Here is a 20,634-nt window from a genome sequence, read left to right on the forward strand (position 1 = left end):
CAGGTGACCTAATATACATACCGTGGGGCACACTGGGATTCTGTAGTTGATCCATGTGGATAAATCCTCTCAAATCTCCTTCCAGAACCTCTGTACCGGTGTGCAGAGCCATAAAGCATGCATATAATTATCAGGAGTGTTCTCTGTGCACTGTGAACAGATATTAGAGGTGACAAAGCCCATCTGGAACATCCTTTGTCCAGTATAATGTATTCTATGAAGAACTTTGTACTGTATAAGTTGTAAGTTTGGGTTTTTAGTCATAGTAAACGTATTTAAGCATATTTGTGACCAAGAAAACTGGTCGGTATTAAGAGAGAGATCCGCCTCCCACTTGGAAATCGGAAGAGAGACTGAATCGTCCAGTTTAGATACTAACCTGTAGAGTTTTGATAACAACTTTAAAGTGCTTAGATTCAATAAATCTATTATCTTAGCGGGAAGTTGTACGTTTAATTGACTAATTTTGTATGTTTTATTTATTATGGCCTTAAGTTGTTGATACTCTAAAAATGTATTCCTGCTAACTCCGTATTGAACAATAAGTGTATTGAAAGGTACAAACTGTCCTCCTATAATTACGTGCTGTAAGTACCGTATTCCTTGATCTCTCCATTGAACGAAATTAACCATCTTTTTTATCATTTTTCACGATGTCTGGGTTGTTCCATATGGGAGTACGATCACATGGAAAAGGTGAAATTTTAGCTACTTTAAGAAATTCCCACCAAGCTGATAAAGTTGTGCTAATATTAATGCTTTTGAAACATTGATGACGTTTGATACTTTGACTAATAAATGGTAACTCTGAGATTTCTAGTTCGTTGCAAAACACTTGCTCTGAGTCCAGCCATTGACTATCTAAAGGATGATCTTTTGACCATTTTACAATATACTGTAATTTATTGGCAAGGAAGTAATACTGAAAATTAGGTAGCTCTAAACCTCCATATTCTTTAGATTTTTGCAATGTCTTTAAACTAATACGTGGAGTTTTATTTTTCCACAGAAATTTTGAAACACATGAGTCCAACGATGTAAACCAGGAAAGAGGGGGTTTGCATGGTACCATTGAGAAAAAATAATTTACTTTTGGTAAAACCATCATTTTAATGGTGGCTATTCTTCCCATGAGTGAAATGGGGAGAGAGCTCCATCTGGAAAGATCATCTTCTATTTTCTTTATAAGCTGAACATAATTTAATTTTATTAACTCTGACAGCCTAGGGGAGATGTTTATGCCTAAATATCTAATGTTCCCTGATTGTAATTGAGTATTGGTTATATTCCTAAAATTGCAGTTAACACACAAAACAGTGGATTTAGACCAATTAATAGAATAGTCAGACAGAGATGAAAATCCCTCTATAAGTGCGATTGTCTGTGATAGTGAGGATCGTGAGTTCTGGAGGAAGAGGAGTACGTCATCCGCATAAAGACTTATTTTGTGCTCTACTATTTTGCATTGTATACCTTTAATATTTTGATTTTGTCTAATAGCTGCTGCTAAAGGTTCGATAAATATTGCAAATAATGAGGGAGATAGAGGGCAACCCTGTCTAGTGCCTCTTTGCAAGGTAAAACTTGTAGAGATTTGATCATTTGTCCTTACACGTGCCTTGGGAGAGCTGTATAATATTTTTATCCAGTCAATGAAAGATTCACCAAATCCAAATTTATGTAAGGTTGCCAATAGAAACTTCCAATTTACCTTATCAAATGCTTTTTCCGCGTCTAAGGATATAATAATAGTTTCCTGTTTATTGATACTGGAATAGTCTATAATATTTAATAGTCTGCGAATATTAGTAGAGGAATGTCTACCTTTAATGAAGCCTGTTTGATCCGGATGTATAATAGAAGGGGTGAGTTTGTAGCTTAATATTGAGTCATCTGTGGGCTTTTGTCATCACAGAGATCTGATCCATTTTCTGATTATAATAATCCAGTTTTGTGGATACTTAAAGTAAACAATAATAAAAAAATAAAATTAAGATATGTTGAGTTTTCCAGCATTAACTGTATCATGTAGACATGCATAAATCATAACTTTTTTTATATCTATATATAGAGAAAGGAAGGGAATAGTTAAAATCCTAATCAGATTATTAATAGTTAATAAATATTCAATACATTGATTGTAAACACAGGTAGTAACTGATATGGTGATGGTGTGACTTATGTCTCTCATGTTGTCTAATAGATGATCGTTATGTGAACAAATGAAGACAAAATAAAAATAAAACAGATGTAAACATTAATTTATCCTCCTTGAAGGCATTGAAACAAGGCCTGCGTCATTATTAAAAAAAACCCCCACATAATTCAACAATTTTTCACATAAATGAACAGCCTCTTCCTTTTTCCTTATGTTGAAACATTCCCCCCCTTTTTTTTTCTTTATTTGAGATTACTACAGCTTCCTGTAATTGTTTTGAAATTGGAACCCACCCCATGTAAGTTTTACCAGTCGAGGTAAACTACAACCACTGTTCAGTCTTAAGTGAAGCGATGCAGCTGCGGTTCTTCAGTCTGTCAATCAACTGCAGGTGAGTTTGGTCTGATTTAGGGATGCCCCGATACCGATACCGATATCGGTATCGGGGCCGATACCGCTCTCATATACTCGTACTCGCAAAAATTCTTCGATACCACGCACCGATACTTCATTGTTGTTGTAGTTACTGGTTAGCACCACTAGGGGGAGATGTTGAGCCACCCCGCGGCTCCCCGGGTCAGTCTGCAGCCTGGCTGAGCAGCAGCCACAGAGCTGCTGCTCAGCCAGCTGTTCCATGTTTCAGTAAATTCTATCTTCCTTAATTATACAAACTGGACGGTTGAGTATTACCCTTACTCACAGGGAACTTTATTAAACACTCCACGTAACTCACAGTTCAACATAAACAATCCCATTGTTACATTCCGGTTAGCCGCGTTAGCCGGTTAGCCGCGTTAGTTGCGCCGACAGCCTGCAGTCTGTTTGTCGTCGTCCCATGTCCACACTGCTGACATCCCACTTGCATTAATTGTCACTATATTGCCTGAAACGGCGCTGCCAGTCACAGTCATAGTTATTTTTGTGGTAGAAGTATCGGATCGGTACTCGGTATCGCCGAGTAAACAAATTAAAATACTCGTAAAGTACTCGTCGTACTCGGTGTGAAAAAAATGGTATCGGGGCATCCCTAGTCTGATTACAATAAAAAGTCTGAAGGTTGAAAGTATTATTAACGTTAAACATAGAAGGGGGCATATTATGATTAAAATGACGTTTTCTGGGTTTGAGAACACGTATTTGAGACTTTGATTTGACCACCAAAACTTCAACATTAAACAACCATGTGACTTTGGAGCCATCTCAGTTTGCAAATACGTCCTCCAATAAACCGTTGAGATTTTCTGTGACATCACACACCATGATCAGACTTGAGTTATCCAGCCTCTCCACATTAAATTGTACATTTGCTGCCTCAGTTGTTAGCGTAAAGCTGCAGCGCCCGTTTCGAGACACGTCCCACAGAAGAGGTGCGAAAATACCACAAATACTTAATCAAAACGTCAGTAAAATCTGTCAGTCTTCTTTAAATAAAGGCATAATGTATCTCCTTTAATGAGACGTGATTAAAGTCAGCTTTGGTGGCCGGCCTCTGGGGTGTTGCCACTTTATTAAAAAAGAAAAACCCAATGCTGCACATAGTCAAGAAAAGCCACTTTAAAGTGACATGATTTATTGTGACGACAATAAAAACGGAGAGAATGACAATTCAAAAGCAAAAGAAAAACATCTGACTGAAGCACAACATGTAAATACAGTTTATGATGAAGGCGTTGATCATCTTTGCTCTTCAGTTGTCAGTTCTGGCTGTCAACAGTTCCAGGGAAGGTGTTGAGAACACCCGGTGCTCCGAGGGCGGAGCTCACAGCCCCCACCACTGATGACTGGTTAAACATTACCAGTTTACGTTTGTTCCTGTCCGCCTCAGTAAACTCTGACTTAATGTACACAATACTTTGTTAAAAACATACATTAGAAAAAGAAAGGTGTGGCCCAATGACACTTAGCATGCGGCTCACTTTGCCACAAATGTTTAGCCCGGATCATATTTATTGATGCACGCTGAGACTTTAAGTTACACAAGCTGAGAAGAGACAGTCGTGAGTTTCTTAAGTCTGTTGAATGAATGAAGTCATAAGTAGCAACAACATAAATATATTACAATAAGCATGTATGTGTAATGATCCTGTTGAATAAATAACATACTATAAATATGTATTTTTCTGCACTTTGCATGAGACTAAAGAAAGGATGAAACACGTGCCTCCTCATGTTGAAGAAATTATTCAGACTCTTGTTAAAATGTATCTAACAAATTTGATGTGGGTTTTTTATTTTATATTCTTGTTAAGGATAAGTGAAGAAATCTGACGTTGGGGTGCAGGTAAACCACAGGCGCTAATGACCATGGGGTTAAGAGGTTGCATGAGTTTAATCTGTTACTTAGGGTTTTAACGCTGCATAAAACCCTAAAGGTCATGTGGCGACTCTTACTACGTCCCTTCTGAAATCGCTGTCGAATCCTGAAATCTGATTGGCTCACAGCAGTTCGATTTATTCCTCCATTTGCATGTGTGCTGTACATGAGCCGCCAATCAGAATGCAGACGAATCATAATGTCCATTTTGACTACATTCCTTGTGTGTGATGTCAAAGTCCCATAACAACGAGGTGTGAGTTTACTCGGCTTTTGAGCGGACCCGTGTGATTTGAAACCAAACTGCGCTCCACTCGGTTCAATCACTATCATTAACTTTGACTGCAGAAATAAGGAGTAAATGCGACGTTGATATCAGCTGAGAGAAGAAATAAATGAACTCAATATTTAGAAAAAACGGATGAGAGAAGGCTCCAACAGTTAAAAGCAAACGATCAATCTGCAGAATAAAATGTTAATCTCAGATTGTTTCAGAATAACGTCCACCTACAGAAAGTAAAAGATATGCAACATTAACGTATTTGTGTTAAACTGAAGCAAACGTCCAGGTTTGATTGCTCTGCAGGCTGCTGTGTGGCCAGAGCTGCAACCCAGACCCTCCAGCGGGATTCTGGGTAACAAATCAAGCCTGCAGCTCAAACTTCAGGGCCGACGCAAGTAAAATAAAAAAATAAAGAAATAAATGAAGAAAAAGAAGCCGGGCTGTTGAACTTCTATGTCTTGTTGATCAAACTGCACCTTAAGTCAAGAATTACGGTGGCCGAGACCCACCATTGCTGAAAATTAAAGAAACGCCACTGCAAATAAAAAGAAACGCCGCTGCAAATAAAAAGAAACGCCGCTGCAAATAAAATAAACGCTTTGCAAATAAAATAAACGCTGCAAATAAAAACAAACGCTGCTGCAAATAAAAATAAAAAACTATGCAAAAAAAAAGCCACAATGGAAGTGAATTACCGGGGACTATTTTTACTGATGCACCAGTGTTTTTATGTGAGAGGAGAAGAAGACGACAAAGAGGACGTAAGTGAAAAGGAAGAAATAAGAAGAGCGAGGAATAAGAAGAACAATGAACGAGAAAATAAGTGAAAAGGTTACTGTTCAACATCGCTACGTGTAATTTTTAATGTGCAACACCGGTGCATCTGCAAAAATAGTCCCCGGTAATTCACTTCCGTTGTGGCTTTTTTATTTGCGTCGTTTTTTTATTTTATTTGCAGCGGGGTTTCTTTATATTTGCAGTGTTTCTTTTATTTGCAGCAGCGTTTCTTTTTGTTTGCAGCGTTACTTTTATTTTCAGCAATGGCGGGTCTAGGCCACCGTAAAGAATACTACAAGAAAGTAATACTGAGCAAATGCACACCGTATTTCCAGTGCAGCGACTAACAGCTGATTTCACTCACAAAAACACGTCTTTAAAAAAATATGTAGGATAAAAAACAAAACAGAAAAATCTAATTTAAATGGTCCCTTTTTTTTGTTTGGTGTGTTTTCACATTAAAAATCCTGTTGATCCAGATGTCCTTCCATCATCTCGGACTGTTTTCTATTCTTCCATTTCACGGATCTTGTTGCTCATCCGCTCAAGTCTTCACCAATCCCATTCACGCCATCTTCTCCTTCGTTTACGCCAAGGCCTCATACATTTTTAAACAACCTGAGTCAGTCAGTGCCTGTGACTAATTTAATTAAAACTCTGACCCAGGTTAGACTGGAAGGTAAGAGGTTCATTTCTGATTAATCTCTCTTTGACACGTCTCACTTTAATTAGCCGCTGTTGTGATTGTTGCAGCTGCCTTGTCGATACGATGCATTAGTTAACAAACGCAGTTACATCTTTTTGTTTAAACTGACTGACTTCATCTGAGGGGCTGTGCAGCTTGAGCATATGGTAAAGCTGCTTTTAAGTGAATAAAATCTGCATCTGCTTTTACTTATTCTCGCAGCCCTTTTGTTGTTTACATTGTATTTCCACTACACCCAACAACCACGTTTTTTTCATTGTTCGTAAAACGGCCATAAAATATGAGAAAAAATAAACATGAATGACATTGTAAGGTGATTAATCAAGAAATTAAACTAAATAAATAAAACTAATGAAGGAATGAAAGTAACAGCCCAGTATGGACACTAGAGGGAGCTGTTTGACCTCAAACGCTGCACAGCCCTTAGTTTGAAGCATAAAAATGCAAAGCTGAATAAAAGCAGTACTGAACACAGACGCGTAGTTTCAAATGTTTGCATCGTCATGACCATGTGTGCCTTATCGACCACGCCGTTGGCCGCCTGCGGTGTGTCCATGCGATGGCTGCACATGACCACCTGCAGCTGTATCACAAAAGTGGTACATTCAAGAGGAAGAAGCCCGGAGTACAGGCATCAACTTTAAAAAAAAAAAGCAAAAGAAACTGCATTTTAACTATGAACACTTGTTAGATTTCATTTGAAAATATAAACAATAAATAAATCAATCAATTAGATTCATCTCCTAAATTAAGTATTCAAGATCTGTGGTTAGCAAGTCTTTACCACCACTAAAGATGTGCAGCAACTTCGACCCTGGCAGAAGACCTTGCTCCACTCTCATCTCCAGAACCGGGCTTGTTTCTTTTCTTCCAGACCTCCTTTTCCCCTCACATTATTCCTCATGATCCACACACACGCCCTGGTCCTGTCTCTGTCTCATCTTCGAGCGCTTCTCAACGCTCTAGCTTTCCCTATCCTTATTCGGCTCTTCCCAACGTCAGGTGGCAGATGTTTCAAGGTGGTGACGGCCATCTTGGTCCAGTGGTCCACCTCTCTGTAGATCCGGTACACCCAAAGCTTCAGCTCGAACGGATTGGCCGGGCCATCTAACTGCCAAAGAGAAAAAGACAGTAGCTTAACCCCAATCTGTGCGTTTATGCAAAGGAAGAAAAGAACTGAATTATTATAAGTCTGACTGAGATCATAGTTTTAAAAAGCACGTAAACGTCTCGGACCGATGTACCGACGAAAACATGCAAGAAGTCTGGATATACAGTGGGGTAAAAAAGTATTTAGTCAGCCACCAATTGTGCAAGTTCTCCCACTTAAAAAGATTAGATATACCTGTAATTTCCATCACAGTTATATCTCAACTATGAGAGACAAAATGAAAAAAGAAAATCCAGAAAATCACATTTTGGGGCTGTCGCTGGGCAACACGGACTTTCAACTCCCTCCAAAGATTTTCTATGGGGTTGAGATCTGGAGACTGGCTAGGCCACTCCAGGACCTTGAAATGTTTCTTATGAAGCCATTCCTCCGTTGCCCTGTCACACCGAGCTGCTCACCTTTTGCAGATTCAATCTTCCCAGCCTAGTGCAGGTCTACAATTCTGTTTCTCACGTCCTTTGACAGCTCTTGGAGTTTGGAGTGTGACTGTTTGAGGTTGTGGACAGGTGTCTTTTATACTGATAACCAGTTAAAACAGGTGTCATTAATACAGGTAACGATTGGAGGACAGAGGAGCCTCTTAAAGAAGAAGTTAAAGGTCTGTGAAAGCCAGAAATCTTGCTTGTTTGTAGGTGACCAAATACTTATTCTACCCAGGAATTTACCAATTAATTCAGTAAAAATCCTACAAAGTGATTTCCTGGATTCTTTCCCCCCATACTGTCTTTCATAATTGAAGTGTACCTATGATGAGAATTATAGGCCTCTCTTATCTTTTTAAGTGGGAGAACTTGCACAATTGGTGGCTAACTAAATATTTTTTTGCCCCACAGTATCATTTAATGATCATGTGAAATACAGTATCTTTGATTAGTAAATCCCTGTTCTCTATGATTAAAGGCTGCGGCCTCCTGTAATGTTTAATTATGTACCTTTGGTGACTCCAGTGCATCAAAAATGTTCCCGTCTGACTGCAGCTGTACTTCATTTTCAAAGTGAAGTGTGTCAGGGGAGTGATAAACACAAGAAATGGAAAGACTGCATGCATTTTCCATGCCGTACAACTACTAAAGCTCCAGTAAAAAGTTTCTGTATTAATTAATTCCATGTAGCAACTGCTTCTGACCACACGGGGGCAGCATATCAACAGAAAGTTCATAAGTCAGTACAAGAGCATCAAAACTGGGACAAAATAGTATTAGATGTGGGTGGACGTCCCCACCAGTCCCCACCAGTGAGGACGGTATCGTCAGTGGCTTTGTGGTCAGCACAAAGATCTCACCGCCCATAGTGGTCGGTGGTAGAAGTGGTTCTGGAACACAGCCTGGCTATATTAAAAACATCTGACCAATAAGTGACGTGAACAATCTCATGTGGATTTAAGTATTTAAATTCATTTAGGCACACTTAAGAAATGTTTTTCTCTGTGTGAAAATAGGTTTCTCATAATCAATAACAACAAACGCTTTTGAACTAATTTTATTTGTTTATTTTTCTGCTCATTTTCATATTTTCTTTGTTATGTCAAAGGAAAGTTCTGTTAATGTTTTACTTTGGTCCACTTTAGCAGCTAAAAGTGCTTTATGAATAAAGATGGTATGGTATGGGATGTATGAGATGGGGTGCAGAGGTGGGTAGTAACGAGTTACATTTACTCCGTTACATTTACTTGAGTAAGTTTTGGGAAATGTTGTACTTTTAGGAGTAGTTTTGAATCACTACACTTTTTACTTTTATTTGAGTAGATTTGTGAAGAAGAAACTGTTCCTCTTACTCCGCTACTTTAGGCTACATTGAGCTGTTACTTTTCTTTTATCCCTTTTATCCGCGTATGCGTCAAACTCATGACATCACTGAGTGATTCTTTGGGAAAAATGTTTGTTTTTGCATGTTTTGTCACATTTACACAGACTCAAACACACACAGAGTTTATATGAGTTCATGGGCTTGTTCTAGTTCTGCCTGGTTAAAAAAGAAAAGTACAAAGGCTTACAATTTTGTGCTACTTGTGCTTAATTTATTTTTTTATTCTGTTATTATTTTATTTATTTTATTATTTATTAAAGTACTTGAATTTAGTTTAAGATTATTTTAATTTAAGCTATTTTTTATTAATTTTAATTTATTTTATTATTGTATTGATTTAATTTGCCTGAAGATGATTATTTTGTACTTTTGTCTGTTTGAATGGTTGTGTTAAAAAAATAAATCAGACGTTACTCAACAGTTACTCAGTACTTGAGTAGTTTTTTCACCAAGTACTTTTTTACTTTAACTCAAGTAATTATTTGGATGACTACTTTTTACTTCTACTTGAGTCATATTATTCTGAAGTAACAGTACTTTTACTTGAGTACAATTTTTGGCTACTCTGCCCACCTGATGGGGTGTATGGGAAGAGATGGGATTTATTGGATGGGATGGGATGTATGGGAAGGTATGGGATGGGATGATTTGCACCAGAGTAAACAAAGCAAAGAGATTTAGCCTCCCAACAGCTCAGCTGACGGGAGCACCTACCTCCAAACCGTCCGTGCTCGGGGTCAAAGCGGCAGCGCCATCAGCCTTCAGCAGTTCTCCAGTGTTCAGTAAGAGAGAGGAGAGTCTTTCCTTCACCGTCGTCCTCCGATTCTTGTACTCCCCTTTCTCCCCACCTGTCAGCTCCTTCTCCTCTTTGTCAACGGCTCTCTCCAGCAAGTTCCGGCACTGCAGCAAGGCGGAGTGGAGGCGCCAGAGCTCGTCTCTGGAGTCCAGCTGGGAGGAAGAGGGAGGGACCGACACCATGCGGCCATCACCCAGGTCTGCAGGGAAGCTCTCCCTCTTTTTCTGGAAGACGAAAGACAAAAAAAAAAAGAACAAGAGGACAGGAACCAATGTGAGATGTAGGACATGTAAAGGCAAAGAAAAAAAGGTGAAGTGCATCATGGGAGAATTGAAGCAACAATTCAAACCATGTTCGTTTTGACCGCATTTGATCCCTTTATATAAACTTATAAAGAATAAGTACTTTAATCTAACTGTGATAAGACTTTGTTGAGGTTACCCACAGTCTTTAAAATACATTTTTGTCCAACAAACCCCACCTTCATTTGGCTTCACAAAGCTTCCAGAAAGGAATGAAAAAAAGGCAAGCTAGAGCCAATTAAAACAACAAAGTACTTCCAAAGAATTAACAGCTGCTGGGTGTGATACTTTTGTTGGCAAGGACAGAGGAATGATAGATAATAGATCTTTCTCACCTATTTTTCAGCAGCTACATGTTGAAGCTGGTACCGCTCTACAAACTCGCCCAACAAGTTAGGAAAATGGTTGACACATCAATGACAAATCTAAAACCATTAGCTTTTACTTTTTACGGCGTCCCAAAGTGGGCCAGAGACAGACAAGTGCACCGCTTACGAGCTGTTCACAAACAAAATGAGGAAGAATATTGGTGCAAAAGTCCTGATCTGAGAGTCGGGTGTGAGGAACTACCAAAACAAATATTTGTATTTCCCAATAATGCCAATCCAACATTGTAATCTTAACCTCTGTCCAATACCACCACGAGATACGCCAAAGTCTCTCCAGTCATATAAACGATACCGTCCATTTATCCAGGTTTGAGTTGCAGCAGAGAGGTCCAAACTTAATTTAAGTTAGTTTAGAGTTTATTTACAAATTATTAAAAAACACAAATGCAGATAATAATCAATCAATTGAGGTTTGTAAAATGGGACTCCCCAGAAGCTACTGTAGCTTATGAATAGGGGCCCAGTCACACAGCAAAACAACTATAAATTACACATATAATACATATACATACAGTATAATAACCTTATAACCTAAATAAGAAAAAACACACAATAAAACCCTGAGACCTCCTCAGATTTCCTAGATACAAATATATTCTTATAAAAATAATACATCAGGTATTGGTACATAAAACATTTAATAAGAGACATAATTTAATAACAATTTTTGTTTTAGTCTTTTTTTTAATGTGAGAGAGAGATCCAGACTCTTTTATAGCACTATCAATCTCATTCCAAATTTTTGGACCTTTGCAGGTTACACTGAAACTTGTACATTTCAGTTTCCTTTTCTTTCCCTTTAAAAGTTGTTTTCTCCTTGTGGTGTGTTCATGAGTGGGAGCATAAATGGGGATGAGATGACAGAATCTATCATTGAGTCTAAACACTACATTGTACATTACACAGGCATTGTGGAAAATGTTACACTCAGTAAGTTTACTGTATATCCATAAAAAAGAGGATCAGAGGGAGCATTAAATTTGCTCCATGATGTAACTCGAATCACTTTCTTTTGTAAGATCTGTAGTTTGTCAACATAACTTGGATATGTATTACACCATAAAACATTACAATAATTTAAATGAGGCTCAAATAGAGACCGGTACAGAGTTAGGAGAGCTTCAAGAGGAAGAAAATGTCTCAGTCTATAAAATAAGCCGACATATGTAGATAATTTCTTTGACAATTCATCAATATGTTTCCTAAAGTTTAAAAATTCATCCAAATATATTCCCAAAAATGTTATAAATTGTACCCTCTCGATAGCTCTACCATTTATCACTATTCGTATATGTTCAATATTACTTCGGTCTCCCAGGCCATCGCCACCAGCTCTTCTGGGAGGAACCTGAGCGGTTTCCAGACCAGTCAAAGGATCAAATATCTCCAACATGTCCTGGGTTTTCCTCAGGGCGCCTCCTCCCGTGGGTGCCTGGGTAGGGTCCAGGATGCATCCACTAGTTACTCAAATCACGTCCCCCAGGGGGCCCTCCTTGGTGACCGAACTTCTAACCATGTCCCCATCTAAAATACCACCATTTATATCATGGAAGCAATATCTGAAGATGTCGGTTTTAACCCAAAGCGCAATCTTTCCCTAAACCTAGTAATTAGGGCTGGGCGATATATCGAGATTTTAATATATATCGATATAATTTCAAACACGATATGGTACGAGACAATATCGTTTATATCGATTTAAAAAAAAATAAAAAATTCTTCTTTGTTTTTTATGATTTTGATATAGCTAATTTTGTGACAAATGGACTTGAATGTTTTATTTGAGATTTGCACAAATGTTTTGTTATTTGCACAACTGTCAACCTCAGTGGAAAAGTCTGCCTGTTACTGTCTACATTGTATTAATTGCACAGTGTATTTTAATTTAATTGTTATGCAGGAAAGGGATATTTGTTTTATTTTATTCAAGAAGCATTTTTATTCTATATATGCAGGCAGTTTATTTTTATTTCATTTGTTTTATACATGTTGATATTGTGCAGACCTCTGTTAATAAAGGAACCTGTGTGACATTTGGCACGAGGCTTTGTATTAAAACTGACTGTTTTTTTAAGGGTTTGATCAGAAAAAATGAAGCTAACAGAGATGCTATGTTATAATGCTTTGGGGGAAACCCCAATTAAGGCACAGAAAAAATATCGAGATATATATCGAGTATTGCCATTCAGCTAGAAAATATTGAGATATGACTTTTGGTCCATATCGCCCAGCCCTACTAGTAATACAAGTTTGCTGCTTGACCTCTAAAGACCTGCATTACACACCTATGTTGGGTTGTCTGTGTGCCATAATAATGTTAAAACAGCAGCTAATCGCTTGGATTACGCCAGTTAATTACGCAACATCAGAGCGTGAGATAGTTTCACTTTCAAAGTCTTTAGTTTCAATAATGCGAAACAGCAAGAAATTTGAGCAAACACAACATAAAACACCAGTTTTGTATCTTAAGTGAGACTGTACTCATGAATATTCGGGATATCAGAACAAAATATCATTTTATTTCATTGTATTTGTTATTTACTGTTTAATTGTGTCTTGCTGCTTTTAATGTTGATGCAAAGCAGTTTGAATTACCTTGTGTTGAATAAACTTGCCTTGCCTTGCCTAAAATACTTACTGTCAAATCATTCTTCCAGCCACAGCCATCTTTATTGCCGCGGTCGGACATCAGCTGAAAATGCCCTGGTAATAAAACAGAACTAATAGCCTAGAGCTGTTATCTTTAAATATAAACCTTGATTAGCTACTTGTACACTGTACTGAGCTTGAATAGATTCAGATAGTACTGTTTTGCAGAGGGTGGAAATGTTTTTGAATCACAATTTTTTATGAATGAAGACTTATTTTTGAATTTCCCCAAAGATTGGAGCCGAATCAAAAATGGTGACGCTTAAAGATGATCTTTTTTGCAACGACGTTCTTCTGCACAGAACTATATACGATTCTTAGGATAAATTTCCCACCAACAAAGCCTGGAGTGACGGACACATATTAGTTATAGCAGGTGTTCCTCATAAAAGTGGGCGGTGTATCTGGCATTTCATCGATGACGTTCCTGGTTCTCTTCCCACGCAGGATTACAGCTAACATCTTAGGATTTGTTTCAGTTGTGAAAAGGTCAACTCGTGTATGAAGTCATTCATGTTGAAGCCTGCGTGCAAGTTGGAACCGGTGTGAAAGGGAAGGCCGAAGTGAAGCACGTGCTCCGAAAGCCAGGGTGGAAGTTAACGGTTAAGGCTCAGACAACAAAATAAATCCTACCGCAGACAGCCATGAATATGCCAGTAGATGACTTCACATCCTGAAACAGCGCAGTCATAAATCACACGGAAAAAAGGATAAGCCTTGATACTCAGTTTAAAAGGTGGGATCAAGATGTGGAAAACAGCAACCAGGGACACCTCGGCTACAGACAACAACAGGCTGATTAATAACATGTGGCCCCCAACTGTTTTATGAAATATGCGAGTATCAAAGACTTAACTAATTAATTAAAGCCAAGGAATAAAAATCCTGGGAGTGTGTACACACAGCTATAACATTGTCAGCACCACAGGGGCCCGAGGAAAAAACAAACTGCTAAAGTGATTCATGAAATGAATGGAAGAATGCTAGTGTAATTAGAGGCACTTACCAGGAAAAAGCTTGGGCCCCCCTGGGCAAGAAGGGCAAGTCGCAACATCTCCCTAAAGGGGGCCCCATCTCTACCTGCCTCAGTCTGCGTCTTACGTACACAAACCAGATGAGAGGGGGTCTATCAAAATGAAGAGATGCTATCCATCTGGCAGTAAAGGCTTAATTATGCTTCTGCGTCAAAATGGCGCCGTGCCTACGGCGTGTGGTTTGGATCGACGCAGAGGACACGCCGTCACCTGCGCCGTCTCTGACGTGCACCTCCCGAAAATTGTAACGCGTCGAGGAGACGCAGACCACACGCAGACCGAGAGGGCTGTGATTGGTTCGTTTGAAAGCGTAGCATTTCCGGTTTCCGGTTTGAAGCAGTAGTGAACTTCCAGGGCTCTTTTTTCGTTTATATGTGATTTTTTTTGTTTTTGTTTTTTGCACAACAGTTGTCCTTATCTCTTTGATTTACTGTGACCGGAAAAAGTCGGATAAACCATTCAGAAAAAGATCGCTAACTAGCGGCCGCGGGGGGTAGTGTACCGCGACCAAATGGAGAGACGGAGAAGTCAGAAGGGTTCAGCACGGCGTCACGGCTGCGGCGTGTGCTCTGCGTTGGTGTGACGCAGAAGCATATTTCAGCCTTAAGAACCGAAGGGCAAAGGGGGGGTGTTATGGCACTTTTACACTAGCACCTGCTCTGCGCGCCTCTACTCGCCACGCCCCCGTCTTGCGCTTTTCCACTACGGGCCGAGGCGGGTGGAGGCGTGCAGAGTAGATACATTTTCTGTACCTACTCTGCCGAGGTTCTAAGCGTGCTGAGTCGGCCCTGGATCTGACGTCATCACACTACACGCCACAGATTGGTCGGGGGGTGGGGCCGTCAGACGTTTGAATCAGGAAGCGGGAGTCAGCAAAAGAGCGACTCGCGGCGATTTTATTCAAGAGGCAATGGCAGCGCAAACGTCTGTTTGGTGATCCAACTCTGAGGTGCAGATGTTCATAAACCTGGTGGCTGAGGAGAGAATTAAAAAATAATCTAGACGGGCGATAAGGAACGATCAGATCCACCAGGAGCTCTGTCACTTCTCAGCCGCTCACGGCTTTCAACTGATTTCTCATCAGCGCCGACGCAAACAAACAAAAAAAAAGCGTTGCCGCTTGAAGCTTCTTTTACTCTCATTTTTTAACTTGATAACGAACACAAGCCACAGACCCAGCAGCACATATATCATCTCCTCCGTGTTCTACATCTTTAGTGTTGTTGTCTTCTCCGTTTAGATCACAGAATCAAATACGTCAGAGCAGCTTCGCTCCAACCCGCTAGGAATGGGCGATATTTTACCGTTCACGATAAATCGTCAAAAAAATTCCCCACGGTAAGAATTTGTCATCTCACGGTAAAAACGATAAATTGAGGAAATGAGCCTGAAAGAAAGAAAGAAAGAAAGAAAGAAAGAAAGAAAGAAAGAAAGAAAGAAAGAAAGAAATGAGCCTGAAAGAAAGAAAGAAAGAAAGAAAGAAAGAAGAAAGAAATGAGCCTGAAAGAAAGAAAGAAAGAAAGAAAGAAAGAAAGAAAGAAAGAAAGAAAGAAATGAGCCAGAAAGAAAAAAAGAAAGAAAGAAAGAAAGAAAGAAAGAAGAAAGAAATGAGCCTGAAAGAAAGAAAGAAAAAAAGAAAGAAAGAAAGAAAGAAAAAAAGAAAGAAAGAAAGAGAGAAGAAAGAAATGAGCCTGAAAGAATGAAAGAAAGAAAAAAAGAAAGAAAGAAAGAAATAAATAAATAAATGAGCATGAAAGAAAGAAAGAAAGAAAAAAAGAAAGAAAGAAAGAAAGAAAAAAAGAAAGAAAGAAAGAAAGAAGAAAGAAATGAGCCTGAAAGAAAGAAAGAAAGAAAGAAAGAAAGAAATTAGCCTGAAAGAAAGAAAGAAAGAAATGAGCATGAAAGAAAGAAAGAAGAAAGAAATGAGCCTGAAAGAAAGAAAGAAGAAAGATTTGAGCCTGAAAGAAAGAAAGAAAGAAAGAAAGAAAGAAAGAAAGAAAGAAAGAAAGAAAGAAAGAAAGAAAGAAAGAAAGAAAAAAATGAGCATGAAAGAAAGAAAGAAAGAAAGAAAGAAAGAAAGAAAGAAAGAAAGAAAGAAAGAAAGAAAGAAAGAAAGAAAGAAAGAAAGAAAGAAAGAAAGAAAGAAATATTAAGATTCCCACTAACTGTATTTTTTTTTATCGTTATTGGGATAAATGCCAGAAATTATCGTGATAATGTTTTTTGTCCATACCGCCCATCCCTACAACCCGCCCACTTCTCATCTGGGTGTCTAGAAACAAGGCGTGCCGAGTCGAGTCGGGCTGAGTAGGTACTAGTGGAAAAGTGCCACATGAGTCTCTACAAGAAGCTAAAGGAAGGGTGCTATAAACCAAAGGGGGGCCCATTGCTTTAAGATATGATGACGACAAGTGGCTGAGGCCCTGAAACAACAAAGCAATCCCAAATCATGATGCTCCCTCCACCATGCTTCAACACAGGCAGGATAGTTTGATATTTGGCAAGCTGTGCCCTTTTTGTTCTGTACATAGACCTGCAAACTGCTCCGAAACAATTTTTACTTCAGTCAGTCCACAAAACATTTCCCCAGCAGTGTTGCGGGTCGTCAGGCATGAAGCAATGCTGGAATATAAGTCTCCTCGGTCATGTCCTGCCACTGATACCCTGTCTCCTTAATAACTCATGAACTCCCTCAACAGAGATGTTTGTCACTTTCAATGATGTCTTCAGGCCTTAAGCTAATACTCATGAATTGTTTACATCATGGAGGATTCTGCATTGTGCCTTTTGGATGCATCTTTGCTGGGTGACCACTAGGAATGGGTGATATTACACCGTTCAAGATAAACCGTCAAAAAAATTCCCCATGGTAAGAATTTGTCATCTCACGATAAAAACGATAAATTCCCATTGATGACGTTTTTGTGTGAAGCTGATTTATGGTTCTGCATTAAATCCACCCACAACGTACATGAAGGAAGGAAGGAAGGAAGGAAATGAGCCAGAAAGAAAGAAAGAAAGGAGCCTAAAAGAAAGAAAGAAAGAAAGAAAGAAAGAAAGAAAGAAAGAAAGAAAGAAAGAAAGAAAGAAATGAGCCAGAAGGAAAGAAAGAAGGAAAGAAATGAGCCTGAAAGAAAGAAAGAAAGAAAGAAAGAAATGAGCCAGAAAGAAAGAAAGAAAGAAATGAGCCAGAAGGAAAGAAAGAAAGAAAGAAATGAGCCTGAAAGAAAGAAAGAAAGAAAGAAAGACAGAAAGAAAGAAAGAAAGAAATGAGCCAGAAGGAAAGAAAGAAAGAAAGAAATGAGCCAGAAGGAAAGAAAGAAAGAAAGAAAGAAAGAAAGAAAGAAAGAAAGAAAGAAAGAAAGAAATGAGCCAGAAAGAAAGAAAGAAAGAAATGAGCCTGAAAGAAAGAAAGAAAGAAAGAAAGAAAGAAAGAAAGAAAGAAAGAAATGAGCCAGAAGGAAAGAAAGAAAGAAAGAAAGAAAGAAAGAAAGAAAGAAAGAAAGAAAGAAAGAAAGAAAGAAAGAAAGAAAGAAAGAAAGAAAGAAAGAAAGAAAAATTCCCGTTGATGACGTTTTTGTGTAACAAACATGGTGGATCTGAGAGCAAGATAGATTTATAGTTACAAAGGTGGAGTTGAATTGGTATTTTTTTTATCATCATTTTATCATTTTTATCGTTATCGGGATAAATGCCAGAAATTATCGTGATACATTTTTTAGTCCATACCGCCCATCCCTAGTGACCACTTGTAGGAAGAGCAGCCAAAACTAGATTCTTACTCAAAATTGCACCAGTTTGCTTAATTTTAATCCCACAGGAGAGTTTACGCTCATTATCATCTACTAACAAACCAAAGATCGATCCAGCAGGGGAATATTCCTTTAGCATGTGGCTGCTGCCAATAACAGACAGTAGCATTGTTTGAGGGGTCCTATTAGTGATAAACTTGATAAGAAAAGTATGAAAGGTGAAGGAAGTGGATAAAAGAAAAGGAGAAAGGAACCGTCATGTACCTGCTAGTAGGTTTAATGTCTCAACAAAGAAGAAACAAGTTATCATTGTGTTTGTGTCATCATTTTAAGCACATTGTCCTGAAAGTTTGTCTGTTGCCCCCCAGGCCCCAAGACTAGTGGATTCTGGGTTATACTGCCAGGCTGCTGCCTTGCTTGCCTGCAGCGAGACACACGAAAGGAAGGATGAGGATATGAGGGAGCGTACTGGCCCAAGATCAAGAAGCAACTTGTTGGTCCCCAGCCAGAACATTATGAATCGTTTTAAAAACCAGATGCTGTCGCAACTGAAAGGCAAAAAACGACACAAGGCCCGTGGACAGGAGACGGAGGGTTCATGTCCAGACATTTACCAGCACATGAATGCAAGAAAAAAACGCCCACCTCTTTCCCATTCCAGTTCAAACTCTCTCCCTCTCTCTCTTCACTTTCCATTCCTTCCTCCTACTTTCCTGGACATCTACAATGTTGTTAACACACACATATGTGCCAACACACACAAACACACACAACTGCCCATTCTTCTTATCTCACTTGTGCACACACTGCTCTCCAACACCCTGAAGAAGTCACTGAACTTCCTTGGAACACAAATTATATTCATTTTCCATTTCACTTTGGCCTATTTCTTCCTCCCGTCCTCTGACTGACACACACACACACACACACGCACACACACACACACACACACACACACACACACACACACACACACACACACACACACACACACACACACAAACACACACACATGCATGTTTCCCACTCTGGCTATAGAGCCGCATGCGGCTCTTTAGCGCCGCCCTAGGGGCTCCCTGGAACTTTTTCAAAAATGTTTGACCTCTTTTTTCCTTTTTTTCTTCTTTTTATCCTTTTTTAATCTCGACATTTCAACTTTTTTCTCGAAATTTTGACTTTTTTCTCGACATTTCGACTTTTTTCACGAAATTTTGACTTTTTCTCGATATTTCGACTTTTTTCTCAACATTTTGGCTTTTTTCTCAATATTGTACTTCAACATTAATCTTGACATTTCACGAAATTTTGACTTTTTCCTCAACATTTCGACTTTTTTCTTGACATTTCGACTTTTTTCTCAAGATTGTACTTCAAAATTAATCTTGACATTTCAACTTTTTTCTCAACATTTCGACTTTTTTCTCGACATTTCTACTTTTTTCTCAAGATTTTACTTCAACATTAATCTTGACATTTCAACTTTTTTCTCCACATTTCGCCTTTTTTCTCAAGATTGTACTTCAACATTAATCTTGACATTTCGACTTTTTTCTCGACATTTCAACTTTTTTCTCAAGATTTTACTTCAACATTAATCTCGACATTTCAACTTTTTTCTCAACATTTCAAAATTTTTCTCGAAATTTCGACTTTTTTCTCGACATTTCGACTATTTTCTCGAAATTTCGACTTTTTTCTCGACATTTCGACTTTTTTCTCAACATTTCGACTTTTTTCTCGAAGTGCATAATGAAAAAAAAATCTTCCCCCAGTTATAACTAATATAGACACATGCAGCATGTGTTGCCTTCATTCTAAGGGCTTATAAAAGACTTTCCATTATTTGCGGCTCCAGACATATTAGTTTTTTGAGTTTTTGGTCCAGCATGTGTCTACTCACATACAGCTCCAGTAAGGTGGCGCACTCGTGCTGGAGCTGCTCGGCCACGGCGGCGGCGCGGGCCGGCGTGGTCCTGCTGGTCCTGCCGGGGCTGGAGGGGCTGGAGCCCTGCACGCTCCTGGTCACCCGGGCTGCCATCATCATCCCCGGGACCTTCACACCTTCAGCCGCCTCTGTCTCCCTCCAGAATAAATCCCTCTCTCAAGCCGAGCCGTGCGCCTCCGTCATCCCGACGCACGCCAGATTCCCGTCCCGCGTCTCCTAACCCTCCACAGGTGGAATCCGACTCCCGTCGTCAATTATAGACAAGTTCTGCTCAAACTAGTCCCCCCTTATTGTCAGACCTCACTGTTGGCTGCTTGTGTTACTGCGTTAGGAGCCAACTCCCCGCCCTCCGCCCCCCCCGGGGAACCTGATGCCGGGCAGGAGCAGCAGTTGCTGGAAGGAGGAGCCCATGTACTTAGCCTGATTTATGGTTCCGCGTTAAATCGACGCAGAGCTTACGCCGTACGGTGCGTGTCTCCGCGTACCCTACGCCGTAGACCTGCGTTGGTGTAACTCGGAACCATAAATCAGCCCTTATTCATGAGGAGCTTA

The 20,634-nt window shown here is 39.4% G+C and overlaps 1 protein-coding gene across 2 annotated transcripts; it reads right to left on the reverse strand.

Annotated features, from left to right (window-relative positions):
* Positions 1-3,694: 3,694 nt before the first annotated feature.
* Positions 3,695-20,410, reverse strand: cntf (ciliary neurotrophic factor). Of its 2 annotated transcripts, none has more exons than XM_061745742.1 (3): positions 20,038-20,410; positions 9,930-10,235; positions 3,695-7,349 (listed from the first exon to the last, which is right to left on the reverse strand). In XM_061745742.1, exons 1-3 carry the CDS (start codon positions 20,179-20,181, stop codon positions 7,176-7,178), a joined length of 624 nt encoding a protein of 207 aa, XP_061601726.1. In that variant the 5' UTR covers positions 20,182-20,410; the 3' UTR covers positions 3,695-7,175. The 2 variants fall into 2 exon arrangements, with proteins under 2 accessions (XP_061601726.1, XP_061601817.1); XM_061745833.1 differs by having other exon boundaries at positions 7,169-7,345.
* Between the last annotated feature and the right edge of the window lie 224 nt (positions 20,411-20,634).

This window comes from Cololabis saira, chromosome 1 (assembly GCF_033807715.1).
Source record: "Cololabis saira isolate AMF1-May2022 chromosome 1, fColSai1.1, whole genome shotgun sequence".
Taxonomy (NCBI): Eukaryota; Metazoa; Chordata; class Actinopteri; order Beloniformes; family Belonidae; genus Cololabis; species Cololabis saira.